The 21,672-nt window shown below is 46.3% G+C and overlaps 1 protein-coding gene across 3 annotated transcripts in view; it reads right to left on the minus strand.

The window, feature by feature from the left end:
- The window catches only part of LOC146801783 (E3 ubiquitin-protein ligase TTC3-like), a 1,211,260-nt gene that overhangs the window by 1,188,042 nt on the left and 1,546 nt on the right, over window positions 1-21,672 (minus strand). For all 3 annotated transcript variants that reach the window (XM_085621275.1, XM_085621274.1, XM_085621273.1), the window contains exon 2: window positions 13,970-14,048. In XM_085621275.1, the coding sequence (XP_085477401.1) occupies window positions 13,970-14,038 (69 nt within the window). In that variant the 5' untranslated portion in view covers window positions 14,039-14,048. The remainder of the gene's footprint in view (window positions 1-13,969; window positions 14,049-21,672) is intronic.

Below are 21,672 nucleotides of genomic sequence, written 5' to 3' on the forward strand. Positions count from 1 at the left end.
GCCATGAATGGGCCGGATATCCTATTCCTAAGTATGAAAGGCCACCGGCTTTATATGGTTCATTTATGCCATTTTACAGTCCAGGCGAGTAGGCCCTGATTCTGCCATTAAGCCTTTTCCTGCCTTCTGCCTCTGAAAGCTCCAGTCTGAGCTCGCATCTGTATCCATGAACTTTGTCCTACTCCCTGCGCGGCTAACGGTGCCTGACTCGGCCTGTCGGCCTGTCTGCCTGCCAAAAACTGTATTTCACCTTCAAGATTATCTGCTCTGCTCCGCTCCTCATCCAATGCATTCCTGTCTAGCAGTTTAAGTAAACATTCCTCTAGCTACCGTGCAAAAGGGCCCGGCTTCTCTGTCTTTATGCAAGTAATTCATAGCCCTGTTACTATGGAAGATTTCTGCCCTCGCATCTAGTGTAGACACTTAGACGCTTGTACACGCACTAACAGTCAGTATAGTCAGTATAGAATAAGATTCTATCCTAAGAGACCTCTCTTTTTGGATAACACAGTTCTTTAAACATAGGATGTAAGATATGATTTAGGATTAGGTTGACATAACCCCAGACTTCTGTCTCCACATGTAGAGCTAAATGTCAAGTCCCATTCACCCCCTAGTTGCACGTCAATCACACGTCATGCTGCTGCGCGCGCATCTCTGCCAAGTATTTTTGCTGACATTGCGAAATTCTTTCATGGAACCACCCATTTGTGACATCATACCTAATGACGTTCTTTAGTTACGCCTAGTTACACCCATTTTAGTTACGCATGTATGATTTTATCTCTGTTATCAACTGTTACGCCTCCTGCATCTGTTTCACTGTAATGCCTCTTCTATAAAAATGATTACCTGTCAATAAAGTATTGTCCTTCACTTCCTGAACCTTCGTGGTGATGGAATATGAAGCCCACAAATTCGAATTGTGTTTTGGAATAAAGCCCGTTCCGAACCTCTAATACCACGGATTCTGCCTCTTATTTTATTGAGCTATTCTTATTAATTTTCCGCATCAAATTAAGTTCCGGTAATTAAATTATTTACCACAGTAGAACAAATGGTTAGCACACCAGAAGGAGTAGGGAATAATAAAATATATCTATATTGCGTTATGGCACGTGCTGTTTGTGCTAATACTGCCATCACTCATACAGACTAGCACATACAGCACGTGCCATCACGCAATATAAATATATTTTATTACTCCCTACTCCTTCTGGTGTACTGAGTATTGGCAGGGGGTTCGGGGTAGGTGAGTCCGTACCCTCACCCCTTCTTTTGTGTGTACTAGAACAAATGGTAACACGCCCCTCTGAAACGCCTAAGCTGCTCGACCACACTATCACAAATACAGCACTTGGGGTTATAAATGTAAGCCTTGTAAACCAAATAAGGGTCGCCTTGACTTTTTGTATGGTATGCCCATACAATGGTATACTACATAAAAGCCAGCTTCCTACACAAATCTTTCAGAAAACACATCACAACAGGTAATTTGAACAAGGACGGTTGGTCTAGCAAACCAACAATGGCCAAACAGGCAACAGATATCCTTTAACTGTGCCCAGAGAAAGACCTTGTTGGGACAAAAAGAAAGCAAACAATAACACATCTGATAGTTTTGCCTGCAACTGGTCTAACGGCCAGGAATCAGATCACGCCACAAACTTGTCCCAACACTTGCCACATACAGATTTCGTGTAGAGCACCTGGATGACATCAACGACCTCGGGAGGAAGATCGAAAGAACTTCACTGCTCAATCTCCATGCGTGTAGGTGTTGACTGCATAGGCTCGGGAGCAAGGCCCTGCATAGCTTCTGTGAAACAGGGCCCTCCAACAGTGGAAGCCTGATCGGAGGGCAGGTGCCAACGTCCAGAAATTCTAGGTACCACATGGCCCAATTTGGTGCCAATAGGATGACTAGGGCCCGGTCATTCCTGATCTTCTTTGCAACTCTGGGTATGAGAGGTAGTGGTGGCAAGGTTTTAGGAGTCCCGTGCTCCACTCTATGCAGAATGAGTCTTTCAGAGAGAGCTTTCTTAGGAACTCCAGTGCATAAAAGTGCTGATCTTGCATGTTCTCAGCAGTGATCGAGGGATCAAGCTTGGGTGTATTCCCATTGTTTGAAGATTTCCTGTACCACCTTTGGGTGCAACTCCCATTCGTGATCCACCAAGTGCTGCCAGCTGAGTTTGTTCGCACTGGCGTTTAAAGATCCCAGCAGGTGGTGTACTTCCAAAGATATTTCCTGATCGGTCATCCAGTTCCATAGGCAAAGTAGAGCCTCTTGATACGGGGCCAAGGATCATACTCCACCTTGGTGCACTGACACAAGGTGGTGGTATGGTCTGTGAGAACCTGTAACAGCCATCCCTTGATGGAGGGCAGGGGGAATTTCATCGCCAAGCGAATCACCCGCAACAGATGTGAAGGCAGATCTCCACCAGAGACCACAATCCTCTGATCTCCACCTCCAACAGATGACCTGCCCAACCCACTTTCAACGCATCCCTAACCACAGTCAGCTCTGGGTAGGGTAGGGAGCAGGGTTCTCTGCTGGTCCAACTGCAGTTCAGAAGCCACTCTGCTGGTCCAACTGCAGTTCAGAAGCCACCACGGCAGATCCTTTGCAGGCTCCTCCAACACCTGGATGGAAGTGAAGAGTTTACGAGGTGCTGGGCCAACTGAGATTGGAGGTCTCAATGCAAAAGCTTGCATGTGCCACATAGCACGGTTGGGGAGCAGGATGCAAGAGGCTAGGAGGCCTGTAAGCCTCCTCAAGGAGACCCAGGACAGAGGTGGAAACATCGGGAACATAGCCCCAAAGGCCTGGACACATTGGTCCAGAGGAGAGGCCAGAAACTGCACCGTATCCAGGATGACTCAGATGAAGGGAAGCCTCTGCTTAGGACTTGGGTGTGACTTCAGCAAGCTGATTGAGAAGCTCAAAGATATAAAGAGGTTAGTTGTCATCTGGGGATGGTCCATGACTGACTGAGGCCAGCCCGTCTTGTTTGGGTAGGAGGAAGAATTGTACCCTGACCTTTTCAGAAGGGAAGCAACCATCAGCTTTGTTAACACCAGAGAGGCACTGCTGAGGCCTAAAGGAAGCATCACACAGTGTCCATTCTCAAAGCTGCAACCTTCGCTATGGCCCCTTTATCTGAAAAGGTATGCACTTCCTGCCGCAGAGTGGACATATGGTGCTTGGTCAGTCACCTTGACGGTGGAGGAAGGTGCGGCAGGGTTCAAAGAAATGGGAGGGGGCAACGGACAATGTGGCGGACCCACTTGTCTTGATCTAGATAGGACTCTCCCCACTGTTGGAAGTTGCCCTGTGCCACATCCAGATGCAGTTGCTATTTGTGATCTACGAGGTGTCACCGACTGAGTTTGTCTACCCCGGTATTTAAAGATCTTGCCAGGTGGTGCACGACCAGGGAATTTCCCCGATGATCCAGCCCGGTCCATAGCCTCACAGTCTCGCGGCACAAGACCCTGAAACTTTCCACGCCTGCCTGTTTCAGTTGCACATGGCGTTGTCTGCGTGAACCTACACCAGCCCCATTTTATAGTTGGCTGGAAGGCCTTCAACGCCCAGCAAATCACCCGCAACTCCAATAGGTTGATGTGAAGGAGGGATCCACCGGACGGCAGAACCTTCTGAACTCCACATCTCAAAGATGGCCTCCCCCAACCCAGTAGAGATGTGTCCGCCATCCCCATCTGTTGAGAGTTGTGTTTAGGAGGGGAGTCTACCGCTGGTCCAAATATGATCGAGCAGCCACCACTGCAGATCGTTTGCAGTCACCTCGAACACCTGTATTTAATCAGACAGGTTCCCTTGATGCTGTACCCACTGAGACTTCAGGTTCCACTGTAATGCTTAAATGGGCCTTCTGCCATAATTGACAAGCAGGATGCAGGAAAATAATATGCCAAAAAGCCTCAGAGCCATCTGAGGCCTAGGATAGAGGTTGAAACATTGGGATCATAGCTCGAATCTCCTGGACTCACTGGTCTGGAAGAGAAGCTCGAAAGTGCACCATACACAGGATGGCTCTGATGAAAGGGAGCCTCTGCAAAGGAGTCAAATGCGACTGGCTGAGAACCTCAATGATGTCAAGAGGTTCGCCATCGCCTGGAAGTAATGCGCAACTGACTGTTTCGAGCCCACCTTCAACACCCAGTCAAAGAGGTAGGTTAAGACTGATACCCTGACCTTATCAGATGGGCAGCGACCACGGTTATCACCTTTGTGAACACCATAGGGGCATTGGCAAGGACAAAAAGGGAGCACAGCAAAATGAAATGCTTGTGACCCACCCTGTTGGCCTTAAGACTGGGAATCTGATGTAGGTGGTAGGCGTGGTGGGTCTAATAGAAATGGTAGGACGTAGCCTGGCTAGAAAATCTGCTGGGCCCATTTGCCCGATGTGATGAGATGTATGCCACCTCTGCAGGAAGTTGCCAATCCTCCTTTCCACTGGATAGATGTGTATCACTAAGGATGCACTATAGATGTTTTTTAGTTGTTGGCAGAGGGTCAAAAGTATGGGAAAAACACTGTCCCTGGTGACCAGACCATTGCCTGCTGGACCCATGGCCTTGACCTCAAAGGACTGGGTTTTTGCAGGTGGTGGGGACTGACTGTCGATACACCAAGGTGTGGCAGATCCTCTTAATTTAGGACGACATTACGGGAGGGGGTGGTTAACTGACTGGAGCGGAGAGGCCCAGAAAATGTGCTCTAGGCTTGACTTTCATTAAAACATTCTAGGGTCAAATCCCACTTTTCACCAAACAGATGGGAGTCGTCAAAAAGCATGTCCATTAAGGACGTCTGGAAATCCCTGGTAAAGCCACTGAACCTCATCCATACATGCCAGTTCCCATAGCCCTGCCCAGACAATCTGTGGTATCTTGGCCTGAGTGCTGACAAATTTTGTTGCATCTTGAATGATTTGGGCTAATGAAGCCAGTAAGTCTTCTGGGACCTCTGGTAAGATAAGTATTAATTGCACTTCCTCCGTGGGATGTGTCCCCCTTGGGCACTACTGTGATCTTATGAAGTATAGGCTTTTGATTTATAATGAAGGAAAAAACACATTTGGTTTAATGAATATCTATTCATATATTTTATTCTTCATACATTATATCTTCATTTTCAATTTTTTAGGTAACTCATAGTGTGTGGACTATTTTTTCATCCAATGCATTTCGGGTTTTTCAAATACCCTTCATCAGGGATCAGTCCTAGGACAAACGTCAAAAGTTATCATGAGGAATATTCTTGCGTTTGATTTAACGTGCTCAACATGCTAGCAAGTTGTTGATGGTCGAGATTAATGTGGAATTTATACATGCATTCGTGGGCTTGGTAGTACAAACGATTGTGCATTGTGTTTGTTTAGCCTGTGTGATTTTAAATAAAGTTTTAAACATGTGAGGTGTATTGTATCATTAGACTACGTGCAAATGCCGATGTGGATAAACATGCGGGTCAGTAAATAATTGTTATTAGTATAGAATTACGTGGGGGATCCTAAAGTGATTAGTACGAGTGTTGGTGAGCAATTCCAAAGTGAAAAATACAAGAATACATGGACTCTTACTTCCGTGATTTACGGGGAAGTTGAGACGAAGAAGTCAAACGAAACAGTTGTACTCGCGTTTTAGGTGGCGGTGAGGAATGACAGCAATTGTTACAAGCGAAGTACTTTCGATAACATAATTCTCGTACCACACTAGGTTACGGTCATATCGTGCGTTGCTTCACCGATCTGTATTGGTTGTGCAGCGTTTCCGATGTGGTTAAAATCTATATGCTAGTGGTGGTAATAGAAAATATTACCCCAGAAAAGGTCATAACATCAAACTCAGAGTCACAGCCACATGTGACACCATGAACGTGGTCTACCTGCTAAAATGCCCATGTGGCATTGTGTACGTGGGAAAAAGCGAGAAAAAAATAAAAACGAGAATCAATGAGCATAAATCGAATATCCGCACAAAGAACCTTAAGTCAACAGTGGCTAACCATTTTTTACTAAACAACCATCACATAAGCCAACTCAAGTTCTTAATCCTGGAAGTGGTACCAAAGCAAGAAGGTCGAGACCACAAAAAACATTCACTTCAACGTGAGAATTATTGGATAAAAAGACTCGAAAGCATACATCCGTTTGGGATGAATGAACGCATCGAATTAACATGTTATTTATAATATGTATTTGATCTTTCGTTATGCATTCTTAATTGAAATGTTTCAGCATGGTCATTGTTTTTCAAGCCTATTATCGTTTTTCCAATACACAAGATGGCCACCTACACTTTTCACCCCCTGTCCCTTCTTTATTTTTCCCACACAACCTCAGTCCTATTTCTATTACCACCACTAGCATATAGATTTTAACCACATCGGAAACGCTGCACAACCAATACAGATCGGTGAAGCAACGCGCGATATGACAGTAACCTAGTGAGGTACGAGAATTATGTTATCGAAAGTACTTAGCTTGTAACAATTGCTTTCTTTCCTCACCGCCACCTAAAATGCGAGCACAACCGTTTCGTTTGACTTAGTCTTAACTTCCCCGTAAATCACGGAAGTAAGAGTCCGTGTATTCTTGTATTTTTCACTTTGGAATTGCTCACCAACACTCGTACTAATCACTTTAGGATCCCCCACGTAATTCTATACTAATAACCATTAATTACTGACCCGCATGTTTAGCCACATCGGCATTTGCACGTAATCTAATGATACAATACACCCCACATGTTTAAAACTTTATTTAAAATCACACAGGCTAAACAAACACAATGCACAATCGTTTGTACTACCAAGCCCACGAATGCATGTATAAATTCCACATTAATCTCGACCATCAACAACTTGCTAGCATGTTGAGCACGTTAAATCAAACGCAAGAATATTCCTCATGATAACTTGACGTTTGTCCTAGGACTGATTCCTGATGAAGGATATTTGAAAAACCCGAAATGCATTGGATGAAAAAATAGTCCACACACTATGAGTTACCTAAAAAATTGAAAAAGAAGATATAATGTATGAAGAATAAATTACATGAATAGATATTCATTCAACCAAATTTGTTTTTTCCTTCATCATAAATCAAAAGCCTATACTTCATAGGATCACAGTAGTGCCGAAGGGGGACACATCCCACGGAGGAAGTGCAATTAATACTTGTCTAACTGACGTCAGAATGAAGACGCCACCCCTGGTGCACACACAAGCATTTACAACCTAATAAGGACCCCTGATAAACCAGCGTTCTAGCGTGTATCTCAGCTTCATTATTATACCTCCGGTAAGATGTCACCAACCATGTGCCAAAGTGGGTGGATATAAAGCCCCCGAAGGCAGCTTTCATTGACTGACCTCAGGGCAAAACGGACAGAGGAGAACATGTGTTTACCCAAATAATTCATGCATTTTGACTCCCTATCAGAAGGAGGGTTGGAGAAGCGTTCGAGTTAACTTGACTGGTGGGCTCCTACACCACCAAGTTTCGTGGTGTTGGAAGGAGAATTAAAATAATCTGGGTCGCCGGGAGTAGGTCTATTGCTATGGGTGACTCGTCGGTTGATTGAAGAACCAACGCATGGTTTAGCCGAAGTGCCCAACAACATGTCAGCAAGGACATCATTAAAAGTTAAAATAGGTTGTGTCTGTGTCTAACTAGGCTGGAGGACCTCTGTCAGTACGTTTGTCTTAACCTCCATAGTGGGGAGGTGAAAAACAAGGACCCGAGCAGACCTTCGGATTACTGTGGCGAAGGAAGTACTCTTTTCTGTGGCTGGACTGGGGAGAAACTAATCCAGTGTTGGGTGAGGTAGCCAGTCTACTGCCCTTCTGTAATTATGTGTACCAGTTGTCTTCATCATAGGGAGGGGTTAATATCTGCACATCTCCACTATGGTCAACTCCATTTGGTTGGCTCTGATCAGAGTCAGAGCCAAATGGCAGACATAATGTATGTGCACAGCAGTGGAATTGTGTCAGCGTCCAATGGGTTCAGCATAGGTTGTGACACATCAAGAGCTGAACGAAGCCTTGGTCAAGTCGAAGCCAGCTCTGGGTAGGACAATACAGTAGGTTACAAGTCCTCCTTCATCTCTATTGGTACCGGCGATTATGAACAAGGGGCTAGTGTGGGCTTTGGCACCAAGCCAGAGACAGTTACAGAACCACAGGCGAGTTCAAGGGGCCTAGATGGCACACAAGGGCAAACTCCCACACAGGTAACCCATCTGGAAGACACTGCGGATCCTTTGGGACCAAAGGCATGCCAGAGGGAGCTGGAAGCATGCCAAAAACATGGAGCATAGCATCTTGAAAGGCTTCGACTGCCTTGTTGCCGATGCACCCGTGAACTCTGGGTGCATTGAGACCAGAGATGGAATCAGCTCCTCTGGGAACAGGAACAAGATCGAGAGGCACAGTGATGAACTTGCACCGTAACTGGAGAGTGGCAGGAAGGGGCTCGCTTGGACTTGTGTTTCTTTTTCAACGTGCCTGAAGACTGAGCGTGAGACAAATCTGCCTCAGGAGCTGGTCTCCACTCATGACTTGGAGCGGGACTTGTGAAGAGCCGTCCAATGCTTTGCCACATAGGGCTTCACCTTGTGACATTGGATGGTTTTCGGGTTCATCTGGGTGCAGTTGTAGCAGGCCTTAGGGATTCGTGTGACAAACATAAGCACCAAAAGGCACACCTCGTGGAGGTCCGTCACAGACATCTGCTTGCAACAATCACTACAAGGCTTAAATCCTGTAGTCTTAGGGGGTGAAATCCCTTGAACACAGGAAAAAAAATTAAAGAAGAAAGTGAATAACACAGGAGGAGCAGATTTTCGGATCTGTATTTGAAGAGGAGGAAATAAAGGAACCAGCCAGAACAGAATGGCGTCACAGATGCCACCAGTTGCCAGCATGAAATGAACGGCTTTGGATTTTCTAGATCCAGTCTGGCGCCCGGGGATATTCACAAGGAGAGGAAGTTAGAAGTATTCAACAGAATGAGTCTGTTTCTTCATCTATTAAAAAAACTGAACATTTCTTCCAGCATTTAAATGGAAATTTAGGACTTCTCTTTTAAGCAGTCTACGTGCCACTTTTGGGCAGTGTGCACTATAGTCTACTTGGACACAAAATCAACTTTGCCTGTGCTGTATCCAGCAAGGCTTCCAAGCGGCATTTACACATAATCCAAGTACGTACGGCTAACCTCTCCATCATCCCACCATTAGAAAGGGCTAAACAATGAGAAAGAACCTGTATCACCCAACCAAATTAAGTTGCCAAAGGAACCTTTGAGTAGGCAAGCACAAACCAAATGTCAATCTCCTCCCCATACCCTAAAGCTGCTCACTGATTAGAGTTTGTGGCAGTACATCATCATGTGCTCTCTCCTCTAAACAAAGTAGGATTGCTTTACCCCGGTTTGGCATAATTGATTCCCTTATACGTCCCTTGTAAAGTAGTATCCAATATACCCAGGGTCTGTAAATTAAATGCTACTAGTGGCCCTGCAGCACTGCTTGTGCCACCCACAGAAGTAGCCTTTCAAACCTGTCTCAGGCCTGCCACTGCTAGGCCTATGTACACAGGTTACTGCCACTTAAACTTGGTTTTCAAAACTACTTCCCAAGCCTTAAACTCCGCTTTTATTGGGGCATAGCTTGGGGCATCAAGATGGCAGTCGCAATCTGAGATTGCTCGGGACTCCTCCGTCATCCGCAGTTAACTGCCATGGAATCCCAGTCCATCCGTGCCTGTAGGTGGACCAATGTCACCATTGCGGGCAACGGGGTGTGGGGCCGACCGCATTAGAGGCTCTTTGGTTCGTGTTGATTCATTTTGCAGTGGACGTATGCCCAACCTAAGATAGCTGCCTGGAGACTGAAGAAAGAGGTGGCGCACCGTTGGGGCCCGGCGAGTGACCCAGAGCAAGAGATGTGCTGATCCCGGAAGAGTCCTTGGCTGAGAGCTGCGCGGCCCGGCTGGGGCGAGCTTCAGTTGCTGGGCGCTGGAGACTGGCGTGCCTGAGGAGAGACGCCCGCCCTTGAGGCTCACCTTCTGAGGCTGTGTGCGTCCCTGCCACCCTGTGTGTGCCTAGACGGACCTATTTCTCAGTGACGCTGCTTCCCTGGTGAGCGAGAAGGCCAGGACCTGCACTGGACTGGGGGAGGCACTCTCTCAAGCCTCGGCTGCTGTTTGAGATGCCCGCGGCATTTAGCGTTTGAAGCTCTGCTGCACTGACATCCTGCCAAGGTACAAGGCCTATGGGCCTAGGACAGTTACATTTTGCCCTCTTTGACCATTCCAGAGGAACTGACAAGTCTTTGGGGTGATTGATGAAAAATTACTGATCTGTCCGTTTAACTTGGGACCTTTCACCCTATGCACTGCCATGACAGCGGTTTGGGATACTCCTCCCCTAGTTTAACGTTATGAGCCTTATTGCTGGGTCCTGTGGGCCATTATGAATAGACAGTGGGGGCCATGCCTCGTACAAATAATGCCCTACTCCTGTTCTTCTTCTTCGGCCTTGCTATCTGTGGACATAAGTTGCGCCCCGACCCACATCTGGCTGCTCCCGCAAGAGGACACAGCAAGTGGGCCAGACCTCCAACGATCCCAACGGGGCGACCAGCAGGGGGAAAGACAGCGAAGAAGACCACTATAGAAAAGAGCGATTTGGAAAAGATCCTCCAGGCAATCCACTCGTATCAAACTGTGGTGGAGAGTAAGATCAGAGACGTTCGGGTCGGTGTAGCGCTTCACGATTTGTGCAATGCCACAAGCAGACTAACAGAGGCCAAGGGATGTCTCTCTACAGTCGAGGATGAAGTCACTAACCTGAAGGCTAAGGTGGCCCATCTCCTCACTCGTACCAAAGAATTGCACCACCGAGCTAAGGATGTAGAGAACTGCTCAAGGCAAAATAACCTGAGATTTGTGGGCTTTCTGGAAGATGCAGAGCACACTCAACCCGCAGAGTTTCTAGAGGAATGGATCAAAACTTGGATGCCAGCCGACAAGTTATCGTCTTGGTTCGCGATCGAACAAGCACACAGAGCACTTACTCCTATGCCTCTACCTGGTGCACCGCGCCGTCCCACTTGCAAGCTGTGCCACTGGATTCAAGCTGGCCTGGCTGATGAGGGGTGAGACCCCGAAACCGGTCCAAGGATTCTTGTTTCTGGTCTAGGGAGGACCTGGCTTGGCAGTTCGGGCTGGACTGTTCCAGTGTGGAGCTGGGTCAAGACTGATTTGCATATGGCTGGTGGCATGGTGAGCAAAAGATCAATGGATTGAACCCAGATCTCTGGAGGGTGAATTTTTGATTTGTTCAGCATTCCATCCGTTATTGTTTGCACAGCATTCTGCTGCTGGAATTTGTCGTCTGCACACGTCTGTGTTGGGTGCATATCGAGATTACTGACATCTGCCCTGTCTGAGCGAGATCGTGGCAGTCGCTGACTTGCCTAAAGACATGCTGCCCACAGGCAGCCCAGCGTGGTTCATCTCTCCTCCCCTACCATCTTCCGAAGGTGAAGTCATCTGTGGCACAGGTCCCGTTCCAGCAAGATCACCACATCGGCCTCAGTAGTGCCTAAGGACAGCCGAACAAGCGCTGTCTGTGTCCCCGAGTTCCCCCCAACAAACAGATCGCAGCGCGGGTGCCGACAGTGAGGTAGGCACCGCCACACATATTCCTGGATGTGGTTTCCCACTGCATTCTGATCGCCACCTCTGTACCCCCAACAGGTACTGTGTACAAGGAACCGCAAGAACTAAAGATCCCACTGTACATGGCCTCACGGTGGTTAGGCCCACCTGAAAGCCTAGACAGCTCAGCTGTAGACTCGCCCGATACGTTTTTTGCAAAGCACGTCTTGCCTAATTGCATACAACTGCGCTAACTCCCCGGGCAAGGCCATAAATCCCTAAATAGATGTGCGCAGGCGGTTCCAATGGTTTACTGATCCATTGCTGGGGATGTGACCGAGTCCCTGCGAGGCAGTAGAGTCCTGTCTAGAAGCGCACAGGCACTTCTAGCATTAACTGATTTAGAATTCATGTTGTTTTGCCACATATGAGCCTTCCTTTGTTTTACCATATGAGCTTTTCATTTGCACCTCTTGCACTGATCATATAATTTATGTTGTTTTATTACCTATGAGCCTTACTTTCAGTCTACATAATTTGCAAAGTATTTATTAGAACATGTTGTTTTGGACATTTCGTAATGCACAATATAGAAAGTTATTTGTATATACCCATGTGGAGTCTGTGTGGTGTATTCATTGTGTTACTGTGCAAGTGTGTTGTGCAAATGCTTCACATTGATAAGCCTGTCTGCTCTGCGCCAAGCTACCAGATGGTGAGCACAGGTTATCCTTGGTGTGTAACTCACTTGCACGGACTAGAGTGGTAGGTTCTGCCTGGCTTAGGTGCATAGCCTAGCCACACAGAAACTCCAATTCTAACAGGGAGATTACCTGAACTACACCCTAGTGTAGTTCAATTAGCATAGATGGAATAATGGGCTAGCCAAAAGCGGATTTGAGGAGTACCAAATTAAGAATGTAAGACCAAAGACTAGTCTCGCCAGACAGGGCACCACATATTCAAGACAGAATTTGCCGATTGTGCCATCAAGCTCTGCAACTTCTGATTCGCTGCTCTGGCCCCCTGTTACGGGACTTTGTGCTCCACTTTCTACTACTTTCCTTTATTTAGGTTTCTACCTTGAAGCCAATCTTTCACTTAGTCTTTATGTAACACGGTTTCATGTATTTACTTCTGATCTCAAAACAAATTCAGAACATTTTTCAGTTCCTTGACAGAAGTCATCACACTCTAGTCATTAATGTTCTTAGCCACTCCCATATTGATTACCAGAACACATTACTTCTACCACCCCTCCAAAAACCACTCAAACAGCTTTAATTGATTCAAAATGTGGCACTTGTTTGATTCGCAAGGTACCTAAATACCATCATATTTCTCTTCTTTGAACCAATTACACATGCATTCAGCACCAAGATGTTTTTCAATAATTTCCTGGCGACTAAATCTGAATGGTTGAAATCTAATAACCTATTTCTTCTGAGGGTTCCTAGAACTAAAACAGACTCATTTAGTGACTAAGCTTTCTCAGTGGCTTCTGCAGGTATCTTGAATTCATTACTTCTGCTTAGGTCATTACTGACTTCACTTAAACTACCACAACTATAACCAACACATTGGGACTTAAGTATCTTTCCTAGATTCATATGTAATCCCAAGCACTTTACAATTTAAGCATATAACATTAACTACCCTGAAGGCTTTAATATAGTTTACTTATACTTTCAAAGAACAAATATGAAAGAGTGAAGAAGACCAGGGGGAACTGATAATGCTTGAGTGCCTATAAAAGACACCAACGGTGGAGAACATTAGTTACATATAGGATTTGCTAATAAAGAAAGTCAGTTTGGTACTATGCACAGCACACCAGGTCCCAGCTAGATCTGTGTTACAGAAAGAACCATGCATATATCCACACCAACCTCAGGCAGACTCTCCTCCCAACTTCTGTTGCTAAGAGATATCCAAAGTTATTCCATCGCTAAAGGGCCACCTAGGCACCCAACAGGTCTGCATAGCTATCGTCTCGTCTAATAAACATTCTTGCCTATATTCTGGGTCAGCCACGAGGTTCCAACATAAGCCCAAGACAATGCCAATTATTAAAGCACAAAGTTGTAATAATCATGTAAAATATACACGCCGGTGAAGACAATAACAATTTTTGTTTGTTGAGCCATGTTGAATTTAGCACATGTAAGAACTGCCACGAGCTGAACACTGGATTTCAAGTTGTGACATTTTAATAAAAGGAAAATACAACAAAAGATAAAGCAAGCAGCAAAAGTTACTTACAAATGAACACGTGAACTGCATATACTCCACATAGGCCTTCTTGATATCTGGTTTAAATGTTTCTTCCATGGCTGATAACCTTAAAAAAGCACATGAGAAGTGGGTATAGGTAAGTCTCAAGCCAGTTGTTTTTCATTGATTGTCAGTACAGGAAACGCTATGCTTCTGAAATGCTGATCTTAAACTGGTGCATGATAAAGTTCAAGTACAGAGCATCTTGTAAACCACCACATTTAGATCTAGTTTTTCAAAACAATTACCATCACAAAACTTCTTCCATGTACCTTTGTGAATGGCACAAAAAAACTGCTTTCATTTGGAAAGGAGAATCAGGTTCCATCATCAGCTGAAAATGTTGAATTTACGACGGATGACATTAATCTGCACGGAATGACACAGACGAACTCCGGGCAGCAATAAATAAATATCTTTTAAATGTCACCATCAAAAAGTGTCGAGGTTCATACATTAGCAGATTAGCATTTTTTTTTCTATATGCGCAAGAAAAACTTTTGGCAAGACAAAAACCCTTGAAAGGTCATAGCATTGCAGTCAACGATACATACAAAAGGACATGTATTTATCCATCTATCCATACAAAACAAAAATCCTTCCAAGCATCAATGCTTGCATATTGCGCAAGTGATGGATCTGTTACACGTTCACACAACCCACATTACTCATGTCTAACCAAGGAAGGCTCTCTATACCACCCTCTACCACTTCACCATCCCCACAACTGTTACTGCCAAGTTCTCTCCTTTTACTCCCTTCCACCTTAATCATCCTATACTTTCCACACCCAATTCATCTTGTTTCAACTACCATTCTCACTTTCAAAGGACTTATTTAACTTTCCTCAAACTCCGCTAACCAACCGTCCACAAACTATCCAAGATATGAATGTATCTTGGATTGAAAACTGGTTAGGGTGGTGGGGATACACGGGAAGTTGCAACCCAGCACAGATGACTGGTGGAAGGAGGCAATGGTCGATCTGCACCTCCCAGTGCCTTCCAGGCTTGTTTCCGACAGAAAGAGGCAGGCTGAAGGTGGACTGATACAGGTTACAGGTACGGGGGGGGGCTGGGAGCAGACCTACATAGGTGTGGGACATCCCTGCAGCTTTGACCATCTGGCATCGCTGGTTGCCACAGAGGCCCTGTGACCCTGTGACTCTCTTGTGGAAGCCGGTGAACGATTGGTAGGGATCCAGGGCCGATACCACGGTCCATTTGAACTCAAAAACCAGTGCAGATGGACTCAAGTGCCAGATGTTGGAATCAGGATTGGCACCCCTTCTAGAAGGTGCTATACCTGCTTGTTGTGTCCTGTTAGCCATAGTCAATTGGCTGCTCTCGCTCATTACTGAGCTGTCCTCATACTTATTTTAACTTGCACCGAGACAGGCAGATGCTATACCTTACTGGGCCCAGGATGGAACCCCTTGCACATTGTCTGTCTGACAGAGAAATGCAGGTGCTACCAGTGGGAGGAGGGGTGTAATAAAAGGAAGAACAGAAAAACAGAAATGATGCCGATACCTTGAGTGACTAGAAGGTGCTTGGAGATTCTATGACCACTTCCCATAGCAAAGTGGTCCAGGTCTGACTGTATGCCTACAAGCCGCAACGCTTGGGTGGGCGATCCAATGCCCATGTAGAAAGACCATTCTAGTACCTATAATGTGCAAACACAATACATGCTAAAAACAATAGTATTGTGCACAGCTACATCACAAAGATGGGCAAAGAACACTAAAGGCAAACTTTTGACTCCCAAGTGAGCAACAAAGGCAGTGGACAAGAACACTATGCTGTCAACCGAGACGCAGGGAGGAGCTGGGGAAACTATCAGAGAGCTTTGATGTGAAGTCACTCCTCCTCCGTATGCAGCAAAGTTTGCACACAAACCATGGCAAAACAGATAAGCAATAGGAAATCTTTGACTTGGGTACGGGACTCTCGTGCTGTTGAGAAGTTCAATGTGTGCATCTTCGAGGACACCTTTTAACAGTGTGGAAAGCCCTCATCCACCTTAGCGGTGGCATGCTTCATCAGCAGGCCCCTCCTGGCACTGGTGTAGCAGACTCAAGTGCGAGCTAATGCCTATTAAGGGAGCTCCAGAGGTATTTTTTTTATTTCAGTGGCCAGGACAATATATGGTGTGCACCTGAATGTGAAGGACCGCTGATGGTGTGGGACTCAGGAGGCCGCAAGGGACACTTATGTCCACCAAGAGGCATTTTTAAAATATCGCTTTTCCCTCCCTCCCATCTGCCTCCTGATCCCCACACCACAGTGGCCACACTCCGTCACACTCTTTCAAACATACAACCGTGTGGCACAGCACTCCAGTAAGTCCGAGATCCAGTTATATTAGCTGGCCAAACCAGCATGACCAAATGACATATTGATGGAAGCTCCTAATCTCCATTTAGCACCACACCTTATGGAAGCAGCAGAAACATCAGACGGAATGTCACCCACATTCTATGAGGACAACCTCCAGTACATACACACACGAACACCAGTGTAATCCCGTACTACCGCCCAATACCAGTGGATAGGACAAAAGCCTTAACGTGCCAGGATAGGTAATCATTAGACTACTAAACCCTATACTTTCATCCACCGAAGCCAAGTCACATACTCCCAGCCATACACAATGAAGGTTCCAGTCCACTTAATCCCATGAAGAAATAAGACAACCACCAATGTACATTACCTCCAGTACCAAGCACCTGTCAAACCTTACCATTTGTTCAGCGACATGTCCCAGACCACATACAGGTGTAACAAAACCACAAGAGAAAACAAAGACGCACTATACCTCACAATGATATACTCTTCCTCCAGTACCAGGCACCGGCTGGAATTTACTATTCCTTCACAGTGACAACTGGCCCCAGAGTACACTCAAGCGAACGTGTTATTTCCAGCCACCACACACTGGGTACTACACTTCCCAACGTTTTTCTCTCACAAAGGGGTACTACTCTTCCCCAGTTGTCAACACCACAGGGTTCTCCCACATGTATTTTCCGACAACAGGGTTCTACTTTTCCCCAGTGTCCACATCATCATACAAAAGAGTACTACAATTTTGTCTCTGGCGACAGGGTGAGTTCTCCTCTCTACTGTTGCAGCACTAAAACTGGGGTACTGCTCTTCCACATTTAGTGACAGGATAACTCTTACTCATCCCATAATAGTACCTGCAGCTTGTTACAAAATACTAATCAAAGGAGGGGGACTGAGGGCTTTTTAGAGAGGTCCAGCATACATGCCCAATCAAGATACAAACAAACAAGGGTATGCAGGTCCTGCAGGTGGAGAATGAGGGAGAGTTCCCAGAGAAATAATGATAGGTTGTCCTCTAGAAAGGAAGGGAAGGGTGAAACCCTCCTTTCAGAATTAGGGCCCTCACACACCTAGCCCGCTGGGTGTCATGCTTCATCATAGGTCATGCTCCTCGTCAGGTCGGCGCTGCAATACCCAACGGGCTCCCTATGAAGGGGCTCTTTGGCGGAGATCTTTTATTCCTTGCTGTTTGGTGCTGTGGGTGTGAGGGACCTACAAAGTGTAGACGTGTTACAGTGAAGGTCAATAGACCGAGTGGATTAAAACAGGGAAAGGAAAGTCAGGCAGAACAATTTTAATAACCCTGACTTCTAACCTTATTAAGAGTGGAGTGGCGACTACCTGAAATAATGTTGCGCTCAGTCTCGTATGGTCAACATGTTTCTTGCCTCTTAGTCAGAATGACCTGGCAGCAATTCCTCAGGACCTAATGTGAATGCATCTATCTACACTAAAAACTGTGGTATTGTGGTGTACTGACCTAGATATACCACATACGGCACCTAAAGGTGAAGTACCTGTCGATGCGGCGGCCAACCTAAAAACTTTTAGCGACTGGTCCAATCAACTTCCGGCAGGTAACAGACACGTAGAAGTGGCTCGTGTCATGCGTGGAACGCCAAGGTGATGAAAGACCTACCCCACACTGCCAGAGCCGGGAAGCATGACAGCCAGCGGGCTGGGTGTGTGAGGGCCCTAATTCTGAAAGCAGGGATTCCCCTTCGCTTCCTTTCTAGAGGACAACCTATCATTTTTTCTCTGGGGTCTCTCCCTCACTCTCCACCTGTAGGAACTGCATACCCTTGTGTGTTAGTTACAAAATACTCTTACACATAACTGTGCACCCTGCCATCTGGCTCCAGGGAAAAAGCAAAACAGAACCCTAACCGTACCACCTGCAGCAAAATTAATTTGCAATTAAGGAAAAAAAACTCAATCAGTTTCCATAACATGCAATCAAAATCAATGATGTGCTCAAAATATTTTTTCATGGTTAACAAACAGAAAAATAAACATCACAATCTTTTTCGTAAGAGATGCACCATATTCCTTTTATATTCAACCATCATGTGGCTTGCCGACACGAGTTCACGGTCTAGAAAAGTCAACCCCTTCAACATGTATACCATTTAAAGGCCTGTTAAACAGTGGTAACAGCCGCAGAAGATAAAGAGGAACCCTAAATACCACTCAGTGATGGCAGAGGCACACCTCCCAGTTTCTACTAAGTAAAATGCTATAATGAAAATCCATTTTTTCCCTCAGTAACATACCGTCTCAAAAATTGTGAGACTGTTTCCTGAATGAGTCTTGTGAAGCTGGGATAGCTCAGTCTTCCCTTTTGCTTGCCGCACTCAACAATGCCAAGGCAACGAAAGTCAGTTTCACCAATAATGCGAATAGGGGTATAGGCATAGGAACAGGGGCGTAAGTACGGGTTGCTAGCCAGAGTCTCACTGCAATTCCAAAATACACCCAGACGAGCTTCCCTTAGAGTTCTACACGGGTGCTTGCACTAAGAATGTGTCCTTGTGCAGTGCATGCATGCCCAAAGAAGTATGGTGCCCCTCGTGCAGCTTCAGCAACCACTACACTTCATAATGTGCCTGCACTGTCATGTATGCATTACCTGAAAAAACACTTTCCCAAGATAACACTTTTGATGCTAACACACTGACATGGCCAAAGCCTTCAAACCATAATGAAATGAGTGCAATCATTTCACCAAAAGAATGGTCTTGAACAAAGCACCGTGTCCGAATCTCAAGTTTGCTGACCACGTGTGCAATCAAACGCTATCCCGCCACAGCACTATCCAAATTCAGAAGTTTACTTCACTGACTCTTGATTCGACTGTAAGTGTAAACGCACTGAAATACAGACCAGCAGCAACTTCCTTCGACTTCAATGCTGGCTGTGAAAACGGTTTTAAAGCTTCTTTTCTCAGTGTAGAGGCCTTTATGAAGGCTGCTTGATGATAAAGATGCTGTGCTGACAGGAATAGAACACTTCATTTGCCTCTGGTCTTTTACACCTGCTCACTGGGCACTGCAGCTCAGTATCCACTCTGTTCCACTAACTTCTTGTCCTTGCCCACCCTCCTCTCTCGGTTCCTCCTACCCAGCAGCCATGCGAACTACACTTGCCTGTGGATCTGAGGGTGGATGGCCCCAGACTATTCTTGTCCGGTATCGGAGCCTCCTGCTTTGTCAGGACCAGCTCCCAACTGCCACCAGAGTCCTTCAGTATCTCCTTGCTGGTTCTTTTAATAACATCACCTAAAATCATTGTTTTTGGAGGGTAGGGTGTTCACACAAGAGTCTGGACTCCCTCGGGTAGGAGGTTACGTTTTTTATTTCATGTTAGGCCCTTATGTTAGAGGCACAGTTTGAAGGACTTGTTAGGACTTTATTCTCCCCATCGTTATCATCAACTTCCTGCTTCCATCCAGCACAGAAACATCACTACCCCCCCCCCCCCACTTTGATGTAAATAATATGTTCCAGTACTCCTTGCTTCCTAACCACCTTCCCTTTCATCACCCATAAGGAACAGCTTTGTGTTGAAGTCACTGAAGGCAAGTTCCCCTTTTTGCACGGTCACCCCCTAACTTTTTGCCTGATATCTGAAGCACTTCTACTGAGTGTGCCCGGGATCCATGTCAATCGGGTTCCCAGGGACTGGCTTCTTTCCCTAAAATGTACAATTGCTGCCACAATTGGCACACCACTGGCTCACTTGGAAGTCCATTGTGTAAAAGGTACCAGTGGTACCAAGGGCCTTGTGACCAGAGAGGGTCCCTTAGGGCTGCAGCATGTACTGTGCCACCCTAAAGGTCCCTACACCTAACACATGTACACTGCTATTGCACGCTGTGTTGTGGCTAAACTAAAAGTCAACACGGCACACCTTCCTGTGTGCCATGTCTACACACCAATGCCTGTGGCATAGATAAGTAACCCCTCTGGCAGGCCTTATAGCACTAAGGCAGGGTACACTATACCACAGGTGAGGGCATAGCTGCCCCTATAGTGTCTTATTCCATTCTTGGACACTGCAAGTGCAGTGAAGCCATGTTGAGTACATTGGACTGGGAGGTTGTCAACACAAACTCCACAGATCCATGATGGCCTTACTGAAGAATGAGAAGTTTGGTATCAAACTTTTCAGCATAATAAACCAACACGGATGCCAGTGATGGATTTATTATAAAATACCCTCAGAGGGCATCTTAGAGATGCCCCGTGAAAAACGACCAACAGAGTGTATTGGCTGTCTTGCCCCTGCCAGCCAGCCACCACCAGCTTTCTGAACTCATGGGGTGAGAGCCTTTGTGCTCTCGGAGGTCAGAAAGAAAGCCTGCTCTGAGTGGAGGTGCTTCTCCCCTTCCCCTAGCAGGAACAGCAACACTTGACGGTGAGCCTCAAAGGCTCTCATCTTGTGTTATGCTGATTGGGCCGGCTCCAACTAGTGGAGATTCCTGCCCCCCACCCGTCCTAACCCCGTTTTTTGACTGCAGGACAGGAGGAAAAATAAGTAAGCAGAGAAAGAATGTCAACCTTGGCCTGGAACACCCTTAGGGTCACCAGGAACCGAGTTGAACCCCTTGAAAATTCTCCTTCTTGGTTTGGACAATTAGGCCCAACAGGAATAAGGATAGGGAGGTGCCCCTCTCCCGAAAGGGAGGCTGCACTCAAAGGATGTAGTTACACTAGGGGAACGTAGGGACTGCCCCAACCTCAATAAGGAGAAGAGAGAAGAAGAGCAACTGCACAAAAGAGAAAGAGGACGACGGACTTGGCCTGAGCCCTAGCGGCCTGTCTCCCGCTTCATGGACCCTGCTCGCAGAAACCAGTGTGTCCTGCAGCCAGCAACCTCTAAGAACACCGGAGACCTGAGCTGCCTTCAACAAAGACTCTTTTCTCTCATGGACACTCCATTGATTTCCACAAGGCACCCAACGCTTTCTTTGCACCCGGCCGCCCCTGTGCCACTGGTAGTGCAGCTTTGATGCTACTTGGTGGCCATTTCAGTGCTGACCTCAACCCCCAGGGCCTGGGTTCCTGAACCACGGGCTCTTACCTGCTACTGGTGCCTCTGAAGTGCCCCAAGCTCCCATAGGCTAACATTGGGCCTAGTGACCTCTGCACCCAGATGCCCCAGTGCCACTGGTGGGCAGTAACTACCTTGGTCTGACCCTCGCCCTGTGTTGGTCCCACCACCCGAAGACTGAACTTGTAAGTTAAGGGCTTACCTGAAAAGTACTTACCTGTCTTTCCTCCCAAAGGATTGCATTGGTTTTTCTCTGTATTGCAATAAGTGTTGATTATGAGAAGAATA

The sequence above is a fragment of the Triturus cristatus genome, chromosome 8 (genome assembly GCF_964204655.1).
Source record: "Triturus cristatus chromosome 8, aTriCri1.1, whole genome shotgun sequence".
NCBI lineage: Eukaryota > Metazoa > Chordata > Amphibia > Caudata > Salamandridae > Triturus > Triturus cristatus.